This window comes from Telmatherina bonti, assembly GCF_933228915.1.
Source record: "Telmatherina bonti genome assembly, chromosome: 20".
NCBI lineage: Eukaryota > Metazoa > Chordata > Actinopteri > Atheriniformes > Telmatherinidae > Telmatherina > Telmatherina bonti.
This window is the reverse complement of record NC_136618.1, coordinates 8656107-8683145: the sequence shown is the minus strand read 5'-3', so window position 1 is coordinate 8683145 and position 27039 is coordinate 8656107. Positions and strand designations below refer to the sequence as shown.

At 39.6% G+C, this 27039-nt stretch overlaps 1 protein-coding gene across 1 annotated transcript in view; it reads left to right on the top strand.

Annotated features, from left to right (window-relative positions):
- The window catches only part of LOC306770758 (NACHT, LRR and PYD domains-containing protein 12-like), a 190626-nt gene that overhangs the window by 92413 nt on the left and 71174 nt on the right, over nt 1–27039 (top strand). The window contains exons 7-10 of the mRNA XM_079259682.1: nt 347–558; nt 1184–2963; nt 3732–3905; nt 10876–11049. Coding sequence (XP_079115808.1) covers nt 347–558; nt 1184–2963; nt 3732–3905; nt 10876–11049 — 2340 coding nt within the window. The remainder of the gene's footprint in view (nt 1–346; nt 559–1183; nt 2964–3731; nt 3906–10875; nt 11050–27039) is intronic.

The window sequence follows — 27039 nt, the reverse complement described above, 5'->3', positions numbered from 1 at the left end:
TGGACTGATGGAGACTTTTCATCGACTCCTGAGTGTAACTAGTTGTTACCTCCTGCCTGAAACCAACAACTCAGTCAGAAAGTTCTGAGTTTGTGAAACGTCTTTTCTGAAACAGGTTCTCGGTGTTTAATCAGTCAGAAGAAACAAAAACTTGTTTGTTTGTGAAGCAGCTGAAATCAAAGGATCCATCAGTTTGATCACAGACTGAATGTTGGATCCAAACAGAAACCTGGAAACTCTTTTACTGTCCTCTGAGACGTCCCAGCTTCTGGACAGTGTCCACACATCCTGATATTTTCATCAACAGTCAGAAAATCATTTTAGTGATGAAGAAATGTCTCTACAGGAGGAAGAGGAGAGGTGTCTGTGAGGAGGAGCAGCTGTCCTGCTGTCCTTTGTGTCGGGACGTCCTGAAGGATCCAGTCTCTACCAGCTGTGGACACTGGTTCTGCAGACGCTGCATCAGCTCATACTGGGACCAGTCTGCTTCCTCAGGAGGTTTCTCCTGTCCACAGTGTGGGATAAGATCCAGAACCAGAGCTGGACTGCAGACAGCTGGTCAGATCAGAACTGTAGCAGGTCAGATATTCTGTTCACATCTTGTTTTAACTCAGACATGTTGATGAATGTTTCACATCTTTATAAAGATCATTTCAGTCAATCTGTCTGACTTTTTCTGGAAGACGTGTCCTGTGTTCTCTCTTGAAGAAAAATCCAAATTCATACATTTATCTTTCATATTTGATGGTTTCTGATGCTCCAGCTGTCTCTGTTTTCATGAACCAATCAGCTTTCAGGGTCAATCAGAGCAGCTAGAATCAGCCTTCATCCTCCAAACACGTCCTTGTCCTATAAGTGTAACACTGTGAGAAGACCACCATGCAGGCTGTTTACTAAGTGTCAGACAGTCAGTTTGACCTGCTGGGTTTCTTCATCCTGGAACCACAACAGCTGAAGTCCTGATCCAACACTTTGGAGAAAAAACAGGATGAGATGATGAAACAAAGCAGAACTTATTGTGATCATTCAGATTTCTTCTCAAATCTCTGCTGTTTTTACTTGTTTTTCTTTTATTGAGGAATTTACTGCGATGGTAAAGATAAATAAACATCCTGCAGGATAAATAAATATAAAATAAAACCTGATTAATCTGATTTCTTCTTGTCTTTGTTCTTGTTTCCAGCAGATGTTGGTCTGCAGGAGGTTTTAGATGAACATAAGATCAGTCTGAGGAGGAGATGTGAACATGTGACTGAAGGAACTGATGAAACAGGAAGTAGAACCCTCCTCAACAGGATCTACACTGAGCTCTTCATCACAGAGGGACAGAGTGAAGAGGTTAAGACCCAACATGAGGTGAGGCAGCTGGAGACAGCTTCCAAGATCAACACCCTCCATGACACTCCAATCAGATGCCAGGACATCTTTAAAGCCTTACCTGACCAACATGGACCAATCAGAGTGGTTCTGACCAGCGGCGTCGCTGGTGTTGGAAAAACCTTCTCAGTGCAGAAGTTCACTCTGGACTGGGCAGAGGGCTTGGAGAACCAAGATGTCAGTGTGGTGGTTCTGCTTTCATTCAGGGAGCTGAACTTGATCAGAGAGGATCAGTACAGTCTTCTCCAGCTGCTCCATGTTTTCCATCCAACATTCCAGAAGATCCCAGCAGAGCAGCTGGCTGTCTGGAAACTTCTCTTCATCTTTGATGGTCTGGATGAAAGCAGACTTTCACTGGACTTCAACAACACTGAGCTTGTTTCTGATGTCACACAGAAGTCTTCAGTCAACGTGCTGCTGACAAACCTCATCAAGGGGAATCTGCTGCCCTCGGCTCTCATCTGGATCACTTCCAGACCTGCAGCAGCCAATCAGATCCCTCCTACATGTGTTGACAGGGTAACAGAGGTACGAGGCTTCACTGATGTCCAGAAGGAGGAGTACTTCAGGAGGAGATTCAGTGATGAAGAGATGTCCAGCAGAATCATCTCCCACATGAAGACATCCAGGAGCCTCCACATCATGTGTGGAATCCCAGTCTTCTGCTGGATCACTGCTACAGTTCTGGAGGACATGTTGACCACAGAGCAGAGAGGAGAGCTGCCCAAGACCATGACGGACATGTACTCACACTTCCTGATGGTCCAGACAAAGAGGAAGAAGAACAAGTACCATGAGGGACATGAGACGAGTCCACAGGAGCTGACGGAGGCTGACAGGGAAGTTCTTCTGAAGCTGGGGAGGCTGGCGTTTGAACATCTGGAGAAAGGAAACATCATGTTCTACCAAGAAGACCTGGAGCAGTGTGGTCTTGATGTCACAGAGGCCTCGGTGTTCTCAGGAGTTTGTACTGAGATCTTCAGAAGAGAGTGTGTGATCTTCCAGAAAGCAGTTTACTGCTTCGTTCATCTGAGTGTTCAGGAGTTTCTGGCTGCAGTCTACATGATGCACTGTTACATCAACAAGAAGACAGAGGTGCTGAAAAACTTCCTGGGTAAATACTACCGGTACTCATCTCTACACGACTTCTTACAGAAGGTCTTGACAGCATCCTTTCAAAGTAAAAACGGCCACCTGGATCTGTTTACTCGCTTCCTTCATGGCCTCTCTCTGCAGTCCAACCAGAGACTCTTAGCAGGTCTGTTGGGTCAGACAGAGAACAGTCCAGAAACTATAAAGAGAGTCACTGAAAACCTGAAGAAGATGAACACTGATGACATCAGTCCTGACAGAAGCATCAACATCTTCCACTGTCTGATGGAGATGAACGACCTCTCATTTTATCAGGAGATCCAAGAGCTCCTGAAGTCAGAGAAGGAACTCTCAGGTTACCACTGCTCAGCTCTGGCCTACATGCTGCAGATGTCAGAGGAGGTTCTGGATGAGTTGGACCTGATGAAGTACAACACAACAGCAGGAGGACGATGGAGACTGATCCCAGCTGTGAGGAACTGCAGGAAGTTTCGGTGAGTTAATGTGTTCATGAACTTTATCAGTCAGAGTAGATCAGCAGTTTTTCTCACTTCATCATTCATTTGTCAGAAATTCTGAAATGTTCAGAGCAAAACAAAAACGTAAATATAAAGAGAACTTCTTGAACTGAAACAAAGCAGAGTTTAATAAAAAATAACTTTTTCTTTCTTTTTTAGTTCTTTTGATGCAGAATTTACGAAAAATTATGACTTTTTTCCTTTTTTTTCCCACAAAACTGAAATGATTTTCTTTCTTTTTTAACACTTCTCTGAATAATTAAAGGACAGTTTGCAGCTCCTGGACTTCAACCTCCAGTTTTTAGCTCTGAAGTTCAGTGAAGATCACCACTAAACCACAGCTGTCACTTAATAACTGATGTAGGCTGAAAGTGAAATCTATGAACACATAAATCCTTCAGGATTTGACAACATGATGCAGCTCAGTCTTCTACATTCAGCGTGTGACACTGGTACCAGATGAAGAGGTTCCACATTCCTGTGGATTTACAAAGTGACTGCAGCAGCACTGAAGGAAAAATGCTGCTGAAGATGTTCTCCGTGTGTGTGTGTGTGTGTGTGTGTGTGTGTGTGTGTGTGTGTGTGTGTGTGTGTGTGTGTGTGTGTGTGTGTGTGTGTGTGTGTGTGTGTGTGTGTGCGCCGAGATGAGATGAATCACAGAAATAAAAACATTTTCACAAAATGTTTTTGTTTATAATTCACAATCTCCTTTAGTAGAACTGACTCCATTTTCTTATATTGCAGACTTGCTGATATTGACCTCTCTGAGGCTGACTGTGAAGTTATTGCCTCAGCTCTGAAGTCCAACCCCTCAGATCTGACAGAGTTACACCTCCCTAACACCAGTCTGGAAGATTCAGGTGTGAAGAAGCTGTGTGATGGACTGGAGAGTCCAAACTGCCGACTGGAGTCTCTGAGGTCAGTTCACTGGAGCTGTTGTTGCTTCTCTATACCTATTTTTAAACATCTTTTCTATCGTATCAAAACTGATTTAATAAACACTTTTTACACATTTGTGTAAAAAGTGATGGTGGAGGTCTGGTGACTAATCCTGACACATTGAGGTCTATTAACCCACTGGCTGCCAAAGACATCTGCTGTAACAATAGTTGGCAGCCAATGAGTTAATCAGGTCCTTAATCCGGAGACAGAACAGGGGTCCTAGTCCCAGTGACCTGAGTTTCCTGACCAGTTGTATTGGATGAATAGAATTGAAGGCAGAGCTATAGTCCATGAAGAGCATCCTGATGCAGCTGTTGGGGTTTCCAGATGTGTAAGCAGAAGCTAAAATCCCCTCTTCCTGGAAGGAGGCTATGATTTCTCTCCTTCTGAAAAAAGGAAAGAGAACAAACAATGTGAATCCTACACACTGATTTCAATCCTAAATGTGGATTATGTGTCATGTTCACATCAATAATGTCCAGAAGAGATTTACTTTTCCTGACTGACTTGATTAAGATAAATCAGGGTTTACAACAGGTAGGCAGATCCAGGATAACATCAGACGTTTCCTTCAAATAACTGACCAGATTTCCAGACTAAGAGCAGTACTGGTGAGCTTAGATGCAGAAAAGGCCTTTGGCTGTGTTAACTGGAAATTTCTCTATCAAACATTGAAGAAACAAGGGATTAAAGAACATTTAATGTTAAAATTAATGTTCATTTAACAGATAGTTTCACCCTACAATGAGGAATCCCCCATGGATGCTGTCTTAGCCACACCTGATTTGCTGTGTTCATCGAACCGCCGGTACAAATGGTCATACAAAGCAAAATGCTTAAAGAATTCACATTAATAACCAGGAACACTGTACAGGACTAAACTTTAGAAATAAACTTTTATCTCATTAACCATTACATCAAGATGGATGACGCTGGTCATGCCATAACGTGGATTTTGAGAAAAGTAATTAATTGTCACAAAAGTAATAAAAATGAAAGTCTAACCAAGACTGCTGGACCTTCTCCAGGCCATCCCAGATGATTCCAGAAACACAGTTCAGACACTGGGATAAACTCATATCTAGGTTTATCTGGGCTGATAAGAAACCAGGGTTCAGATATAAAACACTCCAGCTTCCAAAAGAAGAGGGTGGTCTCTCCCTGCCCAGTCTGGACCAAGATGGTAAAATAATACAACATGGAAGAAGACACCAAATTATTTACCTGTCCTGCTTTAGACCCTAATTTCAAACCAGACCTTTGTGGCTCATGATTCAAAGGATGGTGGGATAAAGGCATCACAGCAGTGTGAACATTGACTCACAAGGGTCTCTTTAAGAGTTTCCATGAACAATAAAAGGAATTTGGACTTGAATAAAAAGGATTTCTTCAGATATCTGCAGACGAGATCACCATGATAATAAAATTACAACAATACAGTCTGAGGAGGGTAATGCAGTGATGGATTTCTTGACTGAAGTTTATAAAAATAAAAACAAAATGATCTCTAAAATCTACCAGGGTTTCTGGATCCAAAGGAGGAATAACTCAGGCCATATCAAAACAAAATGGGAGAACGAACTAAGCAGAAATAAATCACAGGAAGTTTGGTGTTCTGTGTGGAGAGCACAGCACTCATTCACAAGTTGGAAGAGGTGGAGGATATTTGGTTGGAAGAACCTTATCCTTACCTTCATTCCACCCACAGTAAAGGCAAACCATCCCAGTCACAGGAACAATGCTGGAGGCAGTGCAGAAACCCCAACGCCAATTACTCCCATATCTTCTGGCTATGTCCAAAACTTACAGCCTTTTGGGAAGATGTGTGTAGAACTGTAGGCATGAATTTGGGTTTCTAGATCCCTAATAAAGGTATGACTGTATTTTATTGTACTGGAAGACAATGCTTTGGAAAAGGACTGATATTTATATAAAATACTATTATGGACTTGTTAAAACAACTGTCACAAGTAACTGGCATGAGGCGGATCCCCCAACCCTTAATCAGTGGATGGATAAAGTTAAAGAAATCCTTGCTGTGGAAAAGTTGACTTTCAGCTTGAGGACCAAATGAACCTCCTTTATCAGGAAATGGGAGAAATGGACTTCATCTAAAGACTAGAAAACACTGCAAACATCTCAGATTAATACTGGACACAAAACATTTTCCAATAGACGTCTAAATGCCCCCCAAGTGTTCTGTTTGCTTGTAATGTTTACTCATGTTTACCAGTGTTGTTCTATAAACAGAAGCCAATTAATAAACAAAGTGGGAACAATATTGCTTTACAGCACTCACACTGCACTACGTTTTCTGTCCTTTTCAGTGTGAAATGGTTCCACACTTGCGACTTTTTCGGTCTTTTCCTCCCCTCTTCTTCATTCTCTGCCATTAGAGGCCAAAGCAACGAGAATCTTCAGACAGAAAGCAAACTGCTGTTTGAAACGTCCGTCATCGGTCCGGGTGAAACAGTCATTCTGTACAGACATACTGTAGGCGACAGATTCTGTTTTTATATATTTTATACATGTTTAGATGTTTTATATGTTTACTGAAACGGTGATGTAGTCCCTCCGAACAGCGCAGTGGACTGAGAATGCTGCGATTATGCAAAAATTAAAATATATCGCCACGTCATATTAATTAAACGGAGCCTCGAGGCAGATAATTTGCCTCGATCAATTTTTGTAGTCGAGTTACCCGAGTAATCGTTGCAGCCCTAGATCATACGTGCTTTTATATGCTCACAGCTGAACTACTGTACCTCTATTTTCACTTGCCTCAAGAAGAAATCTCTGGAACGTCTTCAAGTTGTTCAGAACGCTGCTGCATGGCTCCTAACTAGTACTTTAACATCCTTATGTACCTGTATTAGCTCAGCTACACTGGCTGCCATCCCACTACAGAGGACACTACAAAGTTCTGGTGTTAACGTGCACAATGCTGCTTCAGGCTCCACATTATATCAGTGAACTTTTACAGCCATATGTGGCAAACAGATCCCTGAGGTCATGTGATCAGGGTCTGCTTGCTGGGCAGCATACCTGGCAGGTTATGTTGAAACAATAAGTATGTTCACCCTGAGTTGAAGAAAACTCTTGGTTTCTGTTGCAGAAAGCGAACAAGTCTTATCTGTTTCCATGGTAACTAACTCTGAAGTAAACCTCCTCGCTGACAGGTTCACCATAAAGAAACTGAGTTGCTACCCTTCTCCTCCCACCTGAAGCAGCTGTGAGATATGTTTTTTTTTTTTTTTTAATTCATCTCAAACACATATACAGTACAAGAACAAAAATTCACATTTGTATAACAGTGTTATTGAGAAGGAGCAGTAGGAGGCCCAATGCTTATTTAGATACTACTCCTAATTTACAGTCTTTTGTTGAACACAATTATAGAGCAAACCTTTACAGACTGAATCATCAGTCAAAAGACAAAATTGAAACAACAAATTAAATTATGAATTGTTTTATTTTTTTATATTTATCCAATAATAATTCCTTATCATTTTTTTTAAAAATGTAAAATATTAATTCATGATTTGAAATCATCACTTAGTCCATTCCACAAGTTTACTCCATAAATGGATATACATCTGCTTTTTATGGCGGTGCGTACATATGGCTTCTGTAACATGGCTTTACCTCTCAGGTTGCACACAGCAACTCTGTCTTTAAACATCTTTTGTATATTATATGGCATCTTACTTTGAACTTTAAACATAAATTGTGCTATTTTAAACTGAACTAAGTCACAGAGTTTAAGGCAACATACTTTCAAAAATAAATTATTGGTATGATTTATATATCCTGCATGATTGATAACCCTTATGGCTCTTTTTGGTAGAATAACTAATCTTTACAGAGTAGTCTTAAAAGTGGTCCCCCAGACTTCCACACAATAATTAAAATCTGGTAATACCAAAGCATTGTACAAGGTAAGTAATATTTTGGAATTTAGATATATCTACATTTTGATTGAAGACCAACACTTCCAGCTATTTTTCTACACAGATAATTAATGTGAGGTTTCCAACTCAGTTTATCGTCAAGGACCACTCCTAAGAACCTATTTTCAGACACTTTTACTATTTTTATTTTTTCAGTTATTAAATCAATACTAATTTTCTTTTCACGATTCCCAATGATAATAAATTTTGTTTTATTTACATTTAATGATAGTTTACGTAAATCAAATGAGGATTTTAGTTTCCATATCTCTTCTGTTGCAGTTCCTATTACATCATTTAATTCATCACTTGAACAGAAAATATTTTGGTCATCTGCAAAAAATAACACATTTTAAAACAGCTGACACTGAACATAAATCATTTTATATATAAAATGAACAATTTAGGCCCCAACACTGACCCCGTTGGGGCGGGTTGTCCGTACCAATGCCATTTCAGAGATTTACAAGCTGAATGAAAGCACAAGTATTTACATAAAGGGAAGATTTTTCAGAAGTCCAACATTTGTGAAAGTATCATTTCTTAATGACTTGTTTTGCAGTTATTCTGTTTCTCCAGCCATAGATATCCAACATGACGCATTGCGTGTATAAGATGACGTAACAGCAAGATTTGTACTTCCCACAGATACTTATTGAAAAATTAATTTTGTAAACGTGACTTTTTTTTATAATACCGTTAACACAGGACATTTGGGAAGGACAACGGTCTCCAGAGCCACCAGGAAAATCCTCACACACGTCTGAAATCATCATTTCATAAAGGTGTGATAGTAGAAATCTGCTGTTTGTCTCTCTAGATCCCAGCAGGCAGTTTCCCTTGTCTTCCTCCCAAGATGAAGGACTGAATTCTGCTTCACTAGATTTTAAACAACCAAATGTGGTAAAAGCTGAATATTGATGACTTTCAACAGCAGGTTTTATACTGTGGTTGGAGTCTCAATTAGATTTGGGACACTATCTAATACAGGCATGTAAAGCCAGTTTATTCGGAGAGAGAACATGTACTGAGGGGGTTAAAGCAGCATTTGTTTGGGTTTAAAGGTAGAGTATGTAAGATTTTCAATATTTTCAAGATAAATTAACTAAAAAAACAGCTACAATTATAATTCGATAGTTTTTTTAAACATGTAGGTTTCAGACTGTCCATATTTGATGCATTATTAAATTACAAGTTTAATTAATGACAAAGACCCTTCTGACCAGTAAAAAAAAAAAGTACTTCTTTTCCACCAGTAGGGTGAGTACAAGCACATTTATTGCAGAGTGGCTCTGAGCTACAGTTTGCAAGCGATTCCTGCCCTCATTGGAGCTGGCAAAGGTCATTACTGCCAACCTGTGGTGGTTTGTGGAGGTAGCAGTTTTGTGGTTTTGCTCACAACCTGGTGTTTGCTACCTGGTGGTGGAAAGAATCGCCTTGAAATCTAACATACTCTGCCTTTAAAGTATAAGATGTAGAAATAACCACTGGATATTTGTTTTATCAGGCAGTGTGAAATAAAAGGGGAAGATGTCCAGTAAGAGTCTAGCTGCATACTCAACCTTACTAAAAGATGTATTTTAACTTTGCAGGGGCTCCTGCTCTCTGGAGGTGCCTTCCTCTAGACATGAGATCTGTGGACTCAGTGACAGGTTTCAGTACTACATAAAGTTAATATAAGTGAGGTGGAACATATGAAATTTCCGCCACATTTACATCCTACTGATCTGACTTGATGATATAAAACAAGTAGTTTTGAAAAAGATTGTTTTCATTTTTAAAAAGTAAATATAGCAAAATTAAAGCTGAAATGTTCACAGTGAGGATCACAAATTTTACTTATTTTAAAAAAAAAATGGTTCCACTGACATGACATGGAAAGTAGAAATGATAGTTTTGTCAGAGATACGTGTGTGTGTATATGTATGAGCGCCGTCCTTACTGACTCGCAGTGACTCACCTGCAAACGTGCATCTTTTAAAGGGACAAAGTGGTTCAGTATCGCAACACTGATGGAGCTTTAGTTTCATTTCCAGATGAACAACATTTCAGTCTTTAGGAATAGACCATGATCATATTGAATCTCATGTCATTTTGTTGTTAGATGAAAATGTTTTAATCGATCTTCCTGTCACTTTGCTGTTTTTAACATTTCTTTGCCGTTAAAACATCAGAAATGAGCAGGTTACTTCTAGAAACTGCTGTTTCTTGGAGCAGATTTTCTCCTTTTATAAAAGTTTATTGAACACATTACAGTTAACTGAGAGGCATTTCATCACTGCTGTTGGTTGTTTTCAGTCATTTCAATAAAGGAAGTATGAAAGAAATCATTGTAGTTCCCAGGTTTCCTGAAGGCAACATGATAGGAGGGAGTCCATTCAGCCTCTTCTGTTATTCTGTTATCAGGATTCAACAACACTGTCAGGTGACGTCCTGCAGCTCAGATCAGAGACAAAAGTTTAAAGTGAAAATAAAAATCTGAAACTGAAAGAAAAAATGTCAAATATGAAAACAAGGTCTTAACACTGAAGATGTCAACTGAAACAGGTTATAAAAACATTGATGTGAAATGTGAAACCAGTTTGTATGTAAAGAAACATTGTGATCCAGTTCAGCTCCATCCAGAAACAGCTTTGATAAGCAACATCTGGACTGATGTGCTAATTAGTCCAGTGTTTGCTTTCATTAACAGGCCGTTTACACCAAGCTGACAATCTGCTGTCGCTCACATCTGCAGTGATGGAAACGTGTGTTTCAGTGTGTGTGTCCTGTCACCATTATCACACTCTCAAGTCTTTTTTCATCCAGTTCAGCCAGTAGAATCAGAGTCATGTCTGTCGCTGAGAGAACTCACTCTGACTGAAGTCTCTACGTCTTTATTGAAGCAGCAGCATGTTGTCATTAATATTAATGAGAATTCTTCTTCTCTGCTTCTGTTGGACTGTTTTAACCTGCATCCTGTTGGCTTCAGCTCACAGCTTTTATTCTTTATTCAGATTGGAGGACTGCAGTTTGTCAGAGACCAGCTGTGCTTCTTTGACCTCAGCGTTGGAGTCCAACCCATCTCATCTGAGAGAACTCGATCTAAGTGGGAACTACAACATGACGGCTGGTGTTAAAGATCTTTGTGGATTTCTGGAGAGTCCACACTGCAGACTGGAGACTCTGAGGTCAGACACCATGTTTTATTTGTCTTCAGTGTTTCAGTTCATAAAAAATGATGATTTATTAAATAAAAGCAGAAGACTTTGATTCTGTCAGACAGAAACTAATATATAATCACTGACTGATGCTTCTAGACGTTGAGCTTTAGTGAATATCTATGGCTGAAATAATGATCATATAATAATGAATCAGCTGATATGAAGCAACTCCCCACCATCACTGATAGAAATGAAGCATCTTTAACTGGATTAGAAAACAGCTTTCATCCCAGCAGCAGTTATCTTCACTCACATGCATTAATAATGACATATTCCAGCCAAAAACCTCGTCACACTAATCATTTCAAAGAAATCATTCTCAGTTGACTTTCATGTCATTAAAAATGATCTCTGTTCCACAAGGTCAGTTCACACTGAAACACATGTTCCTGTTAAGTGGATAAAAGGAAAATACAGAGAAGAATATATCTGAAGAAAAATCACATGATTGGAAAATGAAATCAAGTGAAGCTATGACCTAACTTGTTGCTAGGTAACAGTGGATGGAAGGAAGTGGTGAGTGTGTGTGAGCAGCTTTCCATCAGGTGAGAAATGTGTGAAAATGTGGAGCAGAGTCAGTGTTTCATAGCTCTGCAGCCAAAGAGAAGCTGAGAAGGTGAACTGCTACGAGCCTGTGCAGGTGATCCAAACACAGACACAAAGGATGATGACTGAACAGCCATGAAGGAGAGAGGCAGGGATGCTCCATCACTGGAGAGAAATGCTGCTCTGTTTACCTGCTGGCTTTCTTTCTTCTGCTTTATTTATTCACAGCACAGAGTTGCTGTGAAGAGCTTGTGTGTGAATGTAGGTTGAGAAACATCAGATAAGAAATATGGAGCTGAATCACAACCAAAATGTTTGTCTGGAAAATGTTTCAGTCTTCAGGAATAGAAGATGATGAATCAAGTTTTCATTTTGATCTTTAACAAACAACAATAGAAATGCATTAAAATGCATTTTATAAGAAGTGTAGTTTATTTGTTTCAGTCACAGATAATTCATTTCTTTATACATCAACAACTGAAAGAGCAAAACAGGCAGAAGCAGAAAGCTTGTATGCATATATAAGTATACACTTACATCAGATGAGTTTTGTACAAATGATACCAACAAAAAACAAATGTACTACATATACAGTATGTGACCTTTGTAAAGATAATAAGTTCATGCAGTTACACATCTCTCAAAAATAAACTGGTAAACTTTCTTTTTAAATAAAGAATTACATTTTTTAATCTCATTACTAAGTTTATTCCATAGTTGAACCCCCCAACAAGACCAACATCTTTGTTTCATCTTTTCTGGATTTTGGAAGTATAAATTTACAACAATCTCTGAAGTTATATTTAGTTTGCTGAAGCTTGAAATATTTTGGACACCTTCTGGAAGAATATTTAGTTTAGCATTTTTTATAAAATTTGGATTGTTTTATAATACACATAAATCATCAAATTTCATGAGAAGTGATTTAATAAACAATGGATGTGTATGATCATAATATTCAGCGTTATTTATCAGGCGTATGACACGTTTCTGTAATACAACAATGTCATTAAGTGTTGTCTTGTGGGCGCCGCCCGACTGCTCAACACAGTCAGTCTCATACGGGATATTAAGGTACAATACATTATAGACAAAACTTTATTTGTCAATTAAACTGCAGTTTTATACAAAATAACAATTGTTTTTGATATTTTGGCCTTAATATCATGTAGATGATGCTTCCAAGTTAATTTAGAGTCTATTACAACCCTTAGAAATTTATCATCAAACCTCTTTCAGTTTCAATACCATCTATTTTTAGTTTCTCCTCTTTAAGTGACTTCTTGACTTCCAAATATTATGATGTTGCTTTCTGATATACACTGCTCTAAAAACATAAGGGAAACACTTAAGCTTGTTACATACTTCACAAAAAGCGAGAACTTTTTTCTTTCTCTCGAGGTGCCAAGAAGAAAATGACATCATTTTGTTCTTACGCGTTTTTGCTTTTGCAGGTAAAACAGATTGTTTAGTTAAAACAGCTGAACGAGGTGGTGAGAAAGTAGGAACATTTTTACATGATGGCATTAAAATACTCGGACCCAGCCACGTGCACGACCCGCCCAGCCGCGTGCACGACCCGCCCTGCCGTGTGCACAACCCGCCCTGCCGCGTGAATGACCCGCCCTGCTGCATGCACGACCCGCCCTGCCGCGTGAATGACCCGCCCTGCCGCATGCACGACCCGCCCTGCACGACCCGCCCTGCCACGTGAACGACCCGCCCTGCTGCGGACGAAGTTACTCGTTAAATATGAAACTAGAAAAGCTCTCGGAGAGCGGAAACCTCCGTCAAGCACGATGTTAAAGAATCCTTTTAAACAATTCCTGGATCCAAACGGTGATCCGGATCGCCACAAAAATTTATTCACTATTTCGTTTTCACATTTCCAACATCTCTTGAAATTTTTATACAAATCCGTCCGTAACCTTTTAAATTATCTTGAGCACGACGCCGGGAAAAACAACCTCCTTGGTGAAGGTAACAACCGGGTTCATGGCACATAAAGCAGACATCGTCCCCCGCAGTGATTCCTCCCCGCTGCAGACGTGCTTCTCGTGGAGGATATATGGACCTGGCGAAGAAGATTTTTCCTGTTCTTGCAGCCTCGAGAGAAAAAACTCAGTTCTTGCTTTTTGTGGAGTATGGAACAAGCTTTAAACAACACAATGTAACTCCAAGTCAACCACACTTCTGTTAAATCAAACTGTCCACTTAGGAAGCAACACTGACTGACAATCAGTTTCACATTCTGTTGTACAAATGGAATCGACAACAGGTGGAAATTATAGGCAATTGGCTACTTCCAAATATCTGACATTCGCTTTCTGATATATTTTAAGCTCTTATTTTTTTTTTTTTTTTTTTTTTTTTATCTCAACCCAGATTTTGGATAAATTTAATCCTCCTTCTGTCAATAATAAAAGTTCATTTAATTATTTTCCTAAACAAACTGATGTTGTGTCGTCGTCAAATAAAACACATTTAAACAAGTCAGACAAGTTGCAAATATTGTTTTTAAAAATAATAAAATTTTGGACCGATCACAGAACCTTGTGGTGTTCCACATGTTCTGCTCTTCAGTCCAGATACTGAAGCTTTTAGTTGAACATGTTGATGATTATCTAGATAACTTTTAATCCGAGAAAGAACAGAACCTCGACTCCCAGAGTTCTCAAGTTATTTCAGTAGTTGACCATGATCAGTCATGTCAAAGGCTCGCTTTAAATCAATAAATATACCTGTTGAACATGTGTTATTATCCAAAGCAGAACTGACGCATATTCTTCATGACTTATGTTGTAGTTCGGTTCTCTCAGAGTCCATGTTGTTGTTGACGAAATAATGTTTTAAAAAAATCTCAAATTGTTTCACAAAACGTTTCTCCATAATTTTAGAAAACTGAGGAAGAATGGATATGGGCCTATAATTTCCCATGAGATGCTTTTTACCATTTGTAAGACTTGGAATAACCTTTGCTATCTTCATGTGATCTGGAACAATATCATGCAGGAACGACTGATTAGAAATATAGGTGAGAAGTTTAGCAGTTACATCAATAACTTCTTTTATAATCATCATATCTATTTGGTTTATATCAGCTTTCTCTTTATTTTTAAATGCCTTAACTATGTCAATAACATCGTTTTTAGTCCCTCCGTATAGTAACATATATTTGTATTGATTATGTGACCAAAGAGAAACTTGTCTTTATCCTGCAGTGAAATGTTTTGTGTGAGTCATGGTCTCATATCAACAAAGTAATTATTAAATTCTTCCACTATTGTTTAAATCAGCCACTAATAACACTTTTTAAAATGGTCATTATCCACCATTGTTTTTTGTTAGTTAACCACCGATTTATTCTGAATTCATCATAAAATGGTAAATAAACGCTTTTAAGTCTTGTAGTTGTGCAGAATGATGTCCTTGCAGCATTTGTCACTCAGCCACCCACCCTGCACTCAGATCATGTGAAAAGAAGCCCCTACATGAGATGAGCACCAGGACGGTTCTCAAAGACTGGTCCAGAGTTAGCTGAGCAAATGTTTTTAAATATCTTTTAATCTGTGCTCTGTGGAACTCCTGTATGAAGACACTTTTCCATTAAATCCAATGAGAAAGTGTGTCCAAACTTGACTGGTAGTGTATACATACATACATCTATCTATCTATCTATCTATCTATCTATCTATCTATCTATCTATCTATCTATCTATCTATCTATCTATCTATCTATCTATCTATCTATCTATCTATCTATCTATCTATCTATCTATCTATCTATCTATCTATCTATCTATCTATCTATCTATCTGTCTGTCTGTCTGTCTGTCTGTCTGTCTGTCTGTCTGTCTGTCTGTCTGTCTGTCTGTCTGTCTGTCTGTCTGTCTGTCTGTCTGTCTGTCTGTCTGTCTGTCTGTCTGTCTGTCTGTCTGTCTGTCTGTCTGTCTGTCTGTCTGTCTGTCTGTCTGTCTGTCTGTCTGTCTGTCTGTCTGTCTGTCTGTCTGTCTGTCTGTCTGTCTGTCTGTCTGTCTGTCTGTCTGTCTGTCTGTCTGTCTGTCTGTCTGTCTGTCTGTCTGTCTGTCTGTCTGTCTGTCTGTCTGTCTGTCTGTCTGTCTGTCTGTCTGTCTGTCTGTCTGTCTGTCTGTCTGTCTGTCTGTCTGTCTGTCTGTCTGTCTGTCTGTCTGTCTGTCTGTCTGTCTGTCTGTCTGTCTGTCTGTCTGTCTGTCTGTCTGTCTGTCTGTCTGTCTGTCTGTCTGTCTGTCTGTCTGTCTGTCTGTCTGTCTGTCTGTCTGTCTGTCTGTCTGTCTGTCTGTCTGTCTGTCTGTCTGTCTGTCTGTCTGTCTGTCTGTCTGTCTGTCTGTCTGTCTGTCTGTCTGTCTGTCTGTCTGTCTGTCTGTCTGTCTGTCTGTCTGTCTGTCTGTCTGTCTGTCTGTCTGTCTGTCTGTCTGTCTGTCTGTCTGTCTGTCTGTCTGTCTGTCTGTCTGTCTGTCTGTCTGTCTGTCTGTCTGTCTGTCTGTCTGTCTGTCTGTCTGTCTGTCTGTCTGTCTGTCTGTCTGTCTGTCTATCTGTCTATCTATCTGTCTATCTGTCTATCTATCTGTCTATATATATATATATATATATATATATATATATATATATATATACATATACATATATATATATATATATATATACATATACATATATATATATATATATATATATATATATATATATATATATATATATATATATATATATATTATAGTTTGCCGTGCATCCTGCCTAGTGTGTGACACGACACATTCACTTTTTATAAATACAGAAACGCATCCCAGCTCTGTGCCTTAATATGGAGGTAAACTCATCATACAAATAGACTGAAGCCATCTTCTGCCTCTTTAGTGACCGTGGAAGACGTTAAATGAACTCTAAATGGTAATTAGAATGCTAATTAATAATTAGTACAGATAAGCGAGATGCTACCACATGGGTAGTTTAATAAAAAATTATTGCACATTATAGTGTTGTTTTATAAGCCACAAATGCGAAGTTAGGAATATGTATGTCAATGTCAATATTTGAGCGTGTCTCCTGGCAGTGCATTTGGATTTCATTGCAGACAAGTACACAAGCAGACAGCTTAACAAACACCAGAATGGGCTTATCGGAACAACTCATACAGCCAAGGAACTCTGTGATGAACTGGTGATGTCTGCTCTTAGTCTTTATTGATGGGATGATTACGGTTCAATTTCAGTGGCAGTTCAGAAAGGGGGTTGGGATAATTATCTTAAAAAACGCAGTTTTTTACGCGCGTTGTAATTGCAACAAAACGCGGTTTTTAACGCCCGTAAAAGTGCCAGAAAAAGGCGCTTTTTATACGTGTTCAGGAACAAAAGAGAACGTCGGTTTTTACGGCGTTTATCGAAACGGTGTATTTTACGCCGTTTTAGCCTTAAAAAATTGCGCTTTTAACGCTGCTTTGTGAAGAAAAGCGGCGTATTTTATGGCGTTGTTATGCCAACGTGCTAATTAAGTGGCGAAATTTTGGCCCTTTTGGTTTGCCATATCGAGCTTTCTGACGGAGCTACTGACGGAGCAGCTCTTTGGTGGAGTTCGGTGCAGCTGAAATCACCAAAAACTGGCAACTCTGACAGGGTCTGTTAGGGCCGTTAGGACAGCAAAGTTTCTGCAAGAAGCCTGCAACTGTTTGTGGAGAGAACTGCTCCAATGAGGATCATTATGACTTGTTTAGATAGCATTTTCAGAAAGCTAATGGCTGCTTCACGATATCAGTTATAGTCCATATCGCTCAGCACTACTTTGCACCGGCTCCCAGTATGTTTTAGAACTGATTTTAAGATTTTACTGTTGACTTTAAAGCCCTCCATGGTCATTCAGCCTCCTATTTATCAGACCTTCTACAACCAGATGAGCCTGTTAGAAGTTTGAGCTCTTCTGCCAGAGGACTTTTAGTTCTCCCAGAGACATGAAGACCAGAGGTGATCCAGCCTTTGTGCTCAGAGACCCGAAACTCTGGAATGAGCTGTCTGAGGAGATCGGGTCAGCAGAGCAGGGACGGGTGCAGCTGGGTGGCCTGGGGGGGCACAGCTCACCCTTCCAATCAGAATTTCAGTGGCAGTTCAGAAAGGGGGTTGGGATAATTATAATTTTAAAAAACGCAGTATTTTACGTGCGTTGTAATTGTACAAATTGCCGTTTTTAACCCCCGTAAAAGTGCCAGAAAAAGGCGTTTTTTACACGTGTTCAGGAACTATGCAGAACGTCGGTTTTTACTGCGTTTATCGAAACGGTGTATTTTACGCCGTTTTAGCCTTAAAAAACTGCGCTTTTAACGCTGCTTTGTGAAGAAAAGAGGCGTATTTTACGGTGTTATGCCAACATGCTAATTAAGTGGCGATATTTGGCCCTTTTGGTTTGCCATATCGAGCTTTCTTGCTTCGCGTTTTGAGTGTTGGTGTTCTGCGCGGAACGCGCCGAAGACTTAACGGTGTGTTCAGACCAAACGCGTTCTGAGTGTCAAAATATATATATGGAGCTACTGATGGAGCGGCTCTTTGGTGGAGTTCGGTGCAGCTGAAATCACCAAAAACTGGCAACTCTGACAGGGTCAGTTAGGGCCGTTAGGACAGCAAAGTTTCTGCAAGAAGCCTGCAGCTGTTTGTGGAGAGAACTGCACCGATGAGGATCATTATGACTTGTTTAGATAGCATTTTCAGAAAGCCAATGGCTGCTTCACGAGCCATAAGTGAGCTGCATGCATGAGCACTGTCGTAGGGCATCTCAGCCCTGTGTCTGGGTTCACCACATATCCTCCAGAAGCTGCGAGCTGATCGCTCTGATTGGTTGACGCCCCGCGTCAAGCGGCCAATGTTCAGATTTTCCATCTCTGGCTTAAAGAAAAACATTCAGCGTGTTCTGTGTGTTACGCCGACGTAAGAAAGCTCGACGCCCCCTTGCCAAGCCTCCACATAGACTTTACATGGAAATTGCTGTGGTTGTCCCAACTAGCATAGCATTAGCTAAGTAGCCAGTAACTTCAGAAATAACGTGTAGAAAATATCTGAGAATACAGAACGACCCTTCATCTCTCTGTCATCTGCTGGTTGAGGTGTGTTTTAGGAAGAGAGATGTGAATGTTGAGGGGAGGAGGTTTATTCACTGCAGCACCTAAAACTTCATATTAATATTTCAGTCTGTCTTCAGACTCCATCATGAAGTCATGTCTCTAGTTTTACTTTGTCAGAAACTACTAATGTTACACAGACTGGAACAGACTTTCTATGTGTTACAATTAGTGCCAGACCATTTGTGACCATTAAACATAAAATACAGCTCAATCAAAGATGATATCTTTTGACATTTGAGAAAATCTGATTTTTATTTTGGTTCATATATGGTATATGTCATGAGATATTTCATGGCAAAGAAAATGTCAGATATTAAAAGGTCTTTAGAAGGCTTGGTAATAATGTTTTGCCAACTTCATCATGTTTGTTGTATAAGGTATACACCCATGGCCTAAATCTAAAGATAAAATCAATCAGTACAACTGATAGCTATTCCTGGATGCTCCATCAGTAAAAATAATTGTGTAACAACAAATTTCAGATCAAGTTCTCCAAACTTAACACATACATGTTTTAATTTTACTGATGCATATTGTGTTTCCTTTATTAAATTAAACATATAAAAAATGACTAAATATTGTGACAACCACAAAAGAAGTTACTTTATGCATAATATATTTTTCAAATAGATTGTCTGATTAATAGGTGATCATTAAATTTTTCTGCCTACTAAAGGACAAAATGTTGTGAAAGACAAAATTGTACTGTCCGAAATTCAAATATCTGTTGGTGTAAACGTTAAGCGACCGAAAAGCAGTTTATTTTATGCATTATATATTTTTCTAATTAATTGTCTGATTGATAGTTTATCGTGAAGTTTTTTCTGCCAGTTAATGGCATCAGCCTTAAAAATTCCATACAGGTCGGACCCTACTATCTTCTACTTTTACATTACTGTTTTTCTTAAAATAATCTGGAACATCTTTCTTATTGCATCTATTTCAAACCTGATTTATTACTTAGCAACTCTGTTTCACATTAGTTGTACCATTTTCAAATGTTTTATTCTAGTGCCGTTACTTTAATTTTAGTCAATGTTTTCTATAAGAGTTTAATGTTCTTGAATTACCCTTGTTGGTTTATCAACCATGGATGTTAAACCATAACTCAGAACAGGAACCTATGGCTCGCAAGCCAGATGCAGCTCTTTTTATGGCTGCATCTGAGTTTCAGATGAATCAGCAGAAATTTCATCAAAGAAAAATTAATCCATAATTTTGCTGTTACTTTGGTAAAAAAAAAAAAACATAATAATACAGAAAAACCCATCACAATAAACAAAACAAAAAATCACACATTATAATCTTCCGTATATATATTTTCATCCACAAGTTTTCACTGTTGCGTGCAGCAAAGAGCCAATCCTCTGTACTCCGGTGTGTGGGAGGGTCCGAAACCCTGAAACACTCATTTTAGTGGATCATTTACAACAGCCTGCACGAGTCCTTTTCAGACCAAGAAGTAATATTCCCTCATTTTTAGGAAGCTTATTTATCCAGAGTGAACCCTTCTAACCAAGAAGATGGTTAAAAGAGGAACAGATGAGGAGTACTGTACATTTCAGCAGGAATGGACAGAAGAATTTGCCTTTGTGGAGAGAGCAGGTTCTGTAATGTGTCTAATATGCAATGATAAAATTTCATCAATGAAACGGTTAAATATAAAGCGACACTTTGACACACACCATGCCACATTTGCAGTGAAATATCCAGCGGGAGACAGCAGAAACTACGGTCCAGAGTACAGGCTAGTCAGCAGCAGCTCCGTGTGTGGGCCCGACAAGGTGACTGGAATTCGGCTCGCTTTGCTGGTTCTTTAGCATTTGTGAGGAGCGGGAAGCTGTTTACAGATGGTGAATAAGCCAAAGCGTTCATGATTGATGTCGCCAACGAGCTTTTTGATAACTTTAAGGATAAAGACAAGATATGCCGTTGTCAGCAAGAACTGTACATGATCGTACCATAATGATGTCAAATCAAGTAGAGAAACAAGTGAATGACATGAATGCAGCGAGATATTTTTCCCTCGCCTTGGATGAAAAACATTTTAATGGAAAATAATTGAAAAGATTAAAAAAATATAGAAGATATTGAGTAAATATAGAAAATAAAATGAACAAATTAGATCTTCAAGGAGAGGCTGGGGTTGATATTGAGGGTTGTGGTGCCCCGTAAAATCATAAAATGTCTGAAAGATAAAAAGTATGTAGGAAAAAGAAAAATTATAATGAAGTTAAATTTAGCAGAGTTTACTTAAATCTTACTGGTGTCTTTTTATTCATGATAATGTTGAATTTAACAAACTGTTATAGAGATGTCAGAACATCAAAATACACATCGTGTATCAGGATAAAGTAAAATTTATATCAGGATATCAGTTATAGTCCATATCACCCAGCACTACTTTGCACCGGCTAACCAGTATGTTTTAGAACTTTCAATTCAATTAAACTTTATTTATATAGCGTCAAATCACGGCAATGCCATCTCAAGACGCTTTACAGACAGAGGGGAAAACAAAATGAAGGCCAATTCATAATAGCCTATATAAGGAAACCAACAGATTGAGTTGAGTCCAACTCAATCTCCCATCCTGAGCAAGCACACTGGCAACAGTGGGAAGGAAAAAACTCCCTTTTAACAGGAAGGAAACCTCCGGCAGAACCCGGCTCAGGACAGGCAGCCATCTGCCTCTGCTGTGTGGGGGGAAGAGGACAGAAAGATAACAGACAACAGGAACTGCTACTCCCGGCCAGGGAGACCTGCTGAGACAGGAGACATACATGTTAATGATGCAACACTGTTATGGGGGGGGATAAAAGAGAGAGATAAAGAGAAAAAGAAAGAAGCTCAGTGTATCAGGAAATGTCCCTCAGCAGTCTAAACCTATAGCAGCATAATTAAGGGATGCTAACCATCCCTAGCTATAGGACTTATCAAAAAGATAAGTCTTCAGCCTAGTCTTAAAGGTGGGGAGGGTGTCTGCTTCCCTCACACTAACTGGGAGCTTATTCCATAAGAGAGGGGCCTGATAACCAAAGGCTCTGCCTCCTGCTCGGCTCTTTGAGACTCTAGGAACCACAAGTAAGCCTGCAGTCTGCGAACGAAGTACTCTGCTTGGTATATAAGGAACTATGAGGTCTTTGATATATAGTGGTGCCTGGCTGTGGATGGCTTTATATGTAAGGAGAAGGATTTTAAATTCTATTCTAGATTCAACAGGCAGCCAATAAAGAGAGGCTAAAACTGGAGAAATATGATCTCTCCTGTTGGTTCTGGTCAGGACTCTGGCTGCAGAATTCTGGATCAGCTGAAGGGTTTTCAGGGCACATTTAGGACAGCCCAGTAATAGAGAGTTACAGTAATCTAGTCTCGAAGTAACAAAAGCGTGAACCAGTTTTTCTGCATCACTCTGAGACAGAATGTCCCTAATTTTGGCTATATTACGTAAATGAAAGAAGGCTGTTTTAGTAACCTGCTTAATATGTGGGCCAAAGGACAGGTCAGGGTCAAATATTACTCCAAGGTTTCTCACTGTAGCACTGGAAGCTAAAGTAATGCCATCCAGGTTCATTACAAAACCGGAAAATTTAGCTCTGAGTTTTTCAGATCCAACGAGAATTACTTCGGTCTTATCTGAGTTTAAGAGGAGAAAATTTCTAGACATCCAAGTCTTTATGTCTATGAGACAATTTTGTAGCCTATTGGGCTGATTTGTTTCATCTGGTTTAAAGGATAAGTATATTTGAGTATCATCTGCATAACAATGAAAGTTTATTCCATGCTGTCTAATAATTTTGCCTAAAGGGAGCATATATAGCGTGAAGAGTACTGGTCCAAGTACAGAACCTTGAGGAACTCCATGACTTACTGTAGTTTGGGTGGAGGACTTGTCATTTACATGAAGGAACTGAAGTCTATCAAATAAATATGATTTAAACCAGCTTAACGCTGTACCTGTAATTCCAATCACCTGTTCTAGTCTTTGTAACAGAATGTTATGATCGACTGTATCAAATGCAGCACTAAGATCAAGCAAGATAAGTACGGACACAAGTCCTTTGTCTGAGGCCATAAGAAGGTCATTAGTAACTTTCACCAATGCCATCTCAGTGCTATGATGAGCTCCAAATCCTGACTGAAACTCCTCGCGTAAATCATTTCTGCTCAGGTGGGCATGTAGCTGAGCTGAAACTATTTTCTCCAGAATTTTGGACATAAACGGGAGGTTAGATATAGGTCTATAATTTGCTATCACCTCTGGATCCAGAGATTGCTTTTTAAGTAAAGGCTTGATTACAGCAGTTTTAAATGATTGTGGTACATATCCTGTCACTAAAGACATATTGATAAGATTTAGTAGGGATGTATTAATTAAAGGGAAAATGTCCTTAAAGAGGCTCGTTGGGAGAGGGTCTAAGATACAGGTGGATGGTTTAGATGAAGCTATTATTTTAGTTAATTCAGAGGGTTGGACAGGACAGAAACTATTTAGACACAAGTCAGATCCTGGTTCTAAGGATGCTTCAGAGACCACAACAGGCTCAACATTATAGGTAGAAGGAAGAGTATTGTGAATTTGATCTCTAATAGTGTCAATTGTATTCCTGAAAAAATACATGAAATCATCACAGCTAAGTGAGAAAGGAATACATGGCTCCACAGCGCTCCGGCTCCTAGTAAGCCTAGCTACAGTGCTGAAAAGAAACCGAGGGTTGTTTTTGTTTTCCTCTATCAATGATAAATAATAAGCTGTTCTTGCCGTACGTAAGGCTTTTTTGTATACGCTTAAACTTTCTTTCCAGGTTAAGTGAGACTCCTCTAGTCCTGATGAACGCCATCTGTTTTCCAAACGCCTTGATGCCTGTTTTAGAGCTCGAAGCTGGGAATTAAACCAGGGACCCTTCATAATCTTACCTAATTTCTTCTTCTTTAGGGGAGCAACATTATCCAAGGTTGTACGCATTGAAGCTGTTATAGTATCAGCATGTTGATCAATCTGAGCAGGAGTAAGGCTTAAAGGGGGACTCTCAGTCATGCTAACACATGGAAGAGGTGAAAAAATTGATTCAATTGATTGTTTAAATTTTGTAATATTATTGTCTGATAAACTTCTACTATAGTAGAATTTATTTTTGGTCAGTGAGTAATCAAATAAAGTGAATTCAAAGGTTAATAAGAAGTGATCGGACAAGACAGGGTTTTGAGGAAATACTTTGAGCTTATCAGTCTCAATACCATATGTTAGATCAAGATCAAGAGTATGACCATGAGAGTGAGTGGCACCATTGACATTTTGTGAAAACCCAATTGAGTTTAGAATAGAGCTAAAGGAAATGTTTGAACTATCATTTTCATTGTCAACATGAATATTAAAATCACCTAGTACAATGACCTTATCAGTAGTCAGCACTAACTCAGACAAGAGATCAGAGAATTCGGTCAGAAACTCGGAGTAAGGTCCAGGTGGGCGATACACTAATGCTAAAAGGAGCGGTTTCTCTGAATTCCATTTTGGATGAGATAAATTTAATGTCAGGAATTCAAAGGATTTATAGTTAGTTTTGTGCTTAGAATTAATTAAAAATTCTGACTGAAAAATAGCTGCAACACCTCCTCCTCTGCCTGTAGTTCTAGGAATGTGAAAGTTTAAATAGTTAGCTGGCGTAGCTTCATTAATACTAACATAATCCTCTTGCTGTAACCAGTTTTCCGTAAGACAGAATAAATCAATGTGGTGATCACCTATCAAGTCATTGACTAATAAAGACTTATTTGGGAGGGATCTAATATTCAGTAGGCCACACTTTATTGTCTTATTTTCAGATTTTATTAGATCCATTGTTTTTATTTTTATGAGGTTTTCATGATTAACCCGAGGAGTGTTTTTGTGTTGTTAAATTCTTACTGCTGGGGAGTTGTTTAAGGTCGGAATGGGGTTTTGGGTGGGCGGCGGCAGGTGGGAAGCTGCAGAAAAGTGTGTAGCACTACAATTCTGCCTCCTGGTCCCAACCCTGAGTTGTCAATTTAGCTGACTAATCAAAGAGTCCATATTGCTAGATAAGAGAGCGGCTCCATCCAACGTGGGATGGATGCCATCTCTCCTAATAAGACCAGGCTTTCCCCAAAAAGCGCTCCAATTATCTATAAAACCCACGTTGTTATCGGGACACCACCTAGACAACCAGCGGTTGAAGGATGACATGCGGCTAAACATGTCATCGTGGATTAAATTTGGCAAGGGACCAGAGAAAACTACAGAGTCCGACATGCTCTTGGCAAAGTTACACACCGAAGCAACATTAATTTTAGTGACCTCCGATTGGCGTAACCGGGTGTCGTTACCGCCGACGTGAATTACAATCTTACGGTATTTACGTTTAGCCTTAGCCAGCAGTTTCAAATACGATTCGACGTCGCCCGCTCTGGCCCCAGGAATGCATTTGACTATGGTCCCCGGTGTCTCTAGAGCCACGTTTCTGACTATGGAACTACCTATAATCAGGGTTTCTGCCTCAGCGGGTGTGTTGCCGAGCGGGGAAAATCTGTTAGAAACGTGAACAGGTCGGTGGTGGCCAGTGGGTTTTGGTTTGGGGCTACGCTTCCGCCTGACCGTCGTCCAGCCCGCCTCGGCTCCCGACTGCGCGGGAACTGCTGAGGGACGGCTCGGGATGGCTGCCCTGGCTGGTAGCTCCGCACTGGCTAACGGGGGCTTGCTGACTAATTGCTTCCCTAACTGAGTGCGGAGCTGGGCTTCTAACTCACAGAGCCTCGCCTCCAAAGCTGCCAAGCTGCTACACTTAATACACCTACCGTTATCACTAAAGGAGGCGGAGGAGTAGCTAAACATCAGACACACCGAGCAAGAAAAGGCAGGGGACCGGGGTGTGGGAAGAGAGCTAGCAGCCATGCTAAAACCGAGTGCTTGAGCTGTTTAAGTCAGTAAACAGAAAGCCAAAGATCCCAAAAATAAATGCAATATATAGAACAGTGGTTTGGGAAGATATTTTGCGCTAAAGTGAGTGGTTGGTTAACAATAAATAGAAGTTAGAAAGAAGTTAAAGGAGCCAACGGCTCATAGCAATCCGCAGTGATACACGCTAGGGAAACAGGAAATGACACAATACGTTACCGCAACGTCAGCGCGTCCAACAGGCACAGGCACCTGTGACAAAGATTTCTAGAACTGATTTTAAGATTTTACTGTTGACTTTAAAGCCCTCCATGGTCATTCAGCCTCCTATTTATCAGACCTTCTACAACCAGATGACCCTGTTAGAAGTTTGAGATCTTCTGCAAGAGGACTTTTAGTTCAGGTGCCCCCCTCTAAGCCAAAACAATTAATCAAATTTCATCAAACATCAACTGTAAGATGAAGTCTTCACAGTGAAGCTCAGATGTCCGAGTGTACCTGAATGCAGCAGCTGCTGCAGGATGAGCATAGGTCTCCACTCAGGTTAGCAAAGGAAGGAAAGTAAAACGCTGTAAACAGCAGGAATTGGTTTGGGGAAAAAAGATGATGAGAGGACAGAATCCCGGTAAATATTATGAAGTTTGGCCACCGACCCTGACAATAAATAACTCTGTTAATATCAGGTCATAGCCAAAATAATCTAATAATGTTTTATTAAACTAAGTACAAAGCTATAATTCTAGCTTGTTTTCCACAGAAACTCACAAAATCTAAACTTCAGTACAGGATTTACTATGAGGTTAAGTAAACTATTCAGGAGTCCAGCCATCGCAGATCACTTCTCTGCTCCTGCAGCACCTGCACACGGCTTTGCAGTGCAGCTGACAGTCGGAGTTTTGGGGCTTTTGTCCCTCCTGCTTCTCCGTACCTGTACCTCATCGTTCTAGAGGATTGTGCTTCAGTCCACATTGTTCCACCTGCCCTGCTGGATGTTTTCCTTTGTAAACTCAGCTGGATGTTCCTCTGTCAGCTGCTGCAGAAACTCCTTCCAGCTGTTTGTGTTTCAGTGCACTACTTGAAGATGTGGACATTTATTCCTACAAGGTCCAGTATGATGTAAAATCCAGCATGGATCCATCTCTGCAGACCACCATCTACAGAATATGAATGAAATTTAATTTATAATATTATTTAAGTACTACATAAAGTTAATATAAGTGAGGTGGAACATATAAAATTTCCACCACATTTACATCCTACTGATCTGACTTGATGATATAAAGCAAGTAGTTTTGAAAAAGATTGTTTTCATTTTTAAAAAGTAAATATAGCAAAATTAAAGCTGAAATGTTCACAG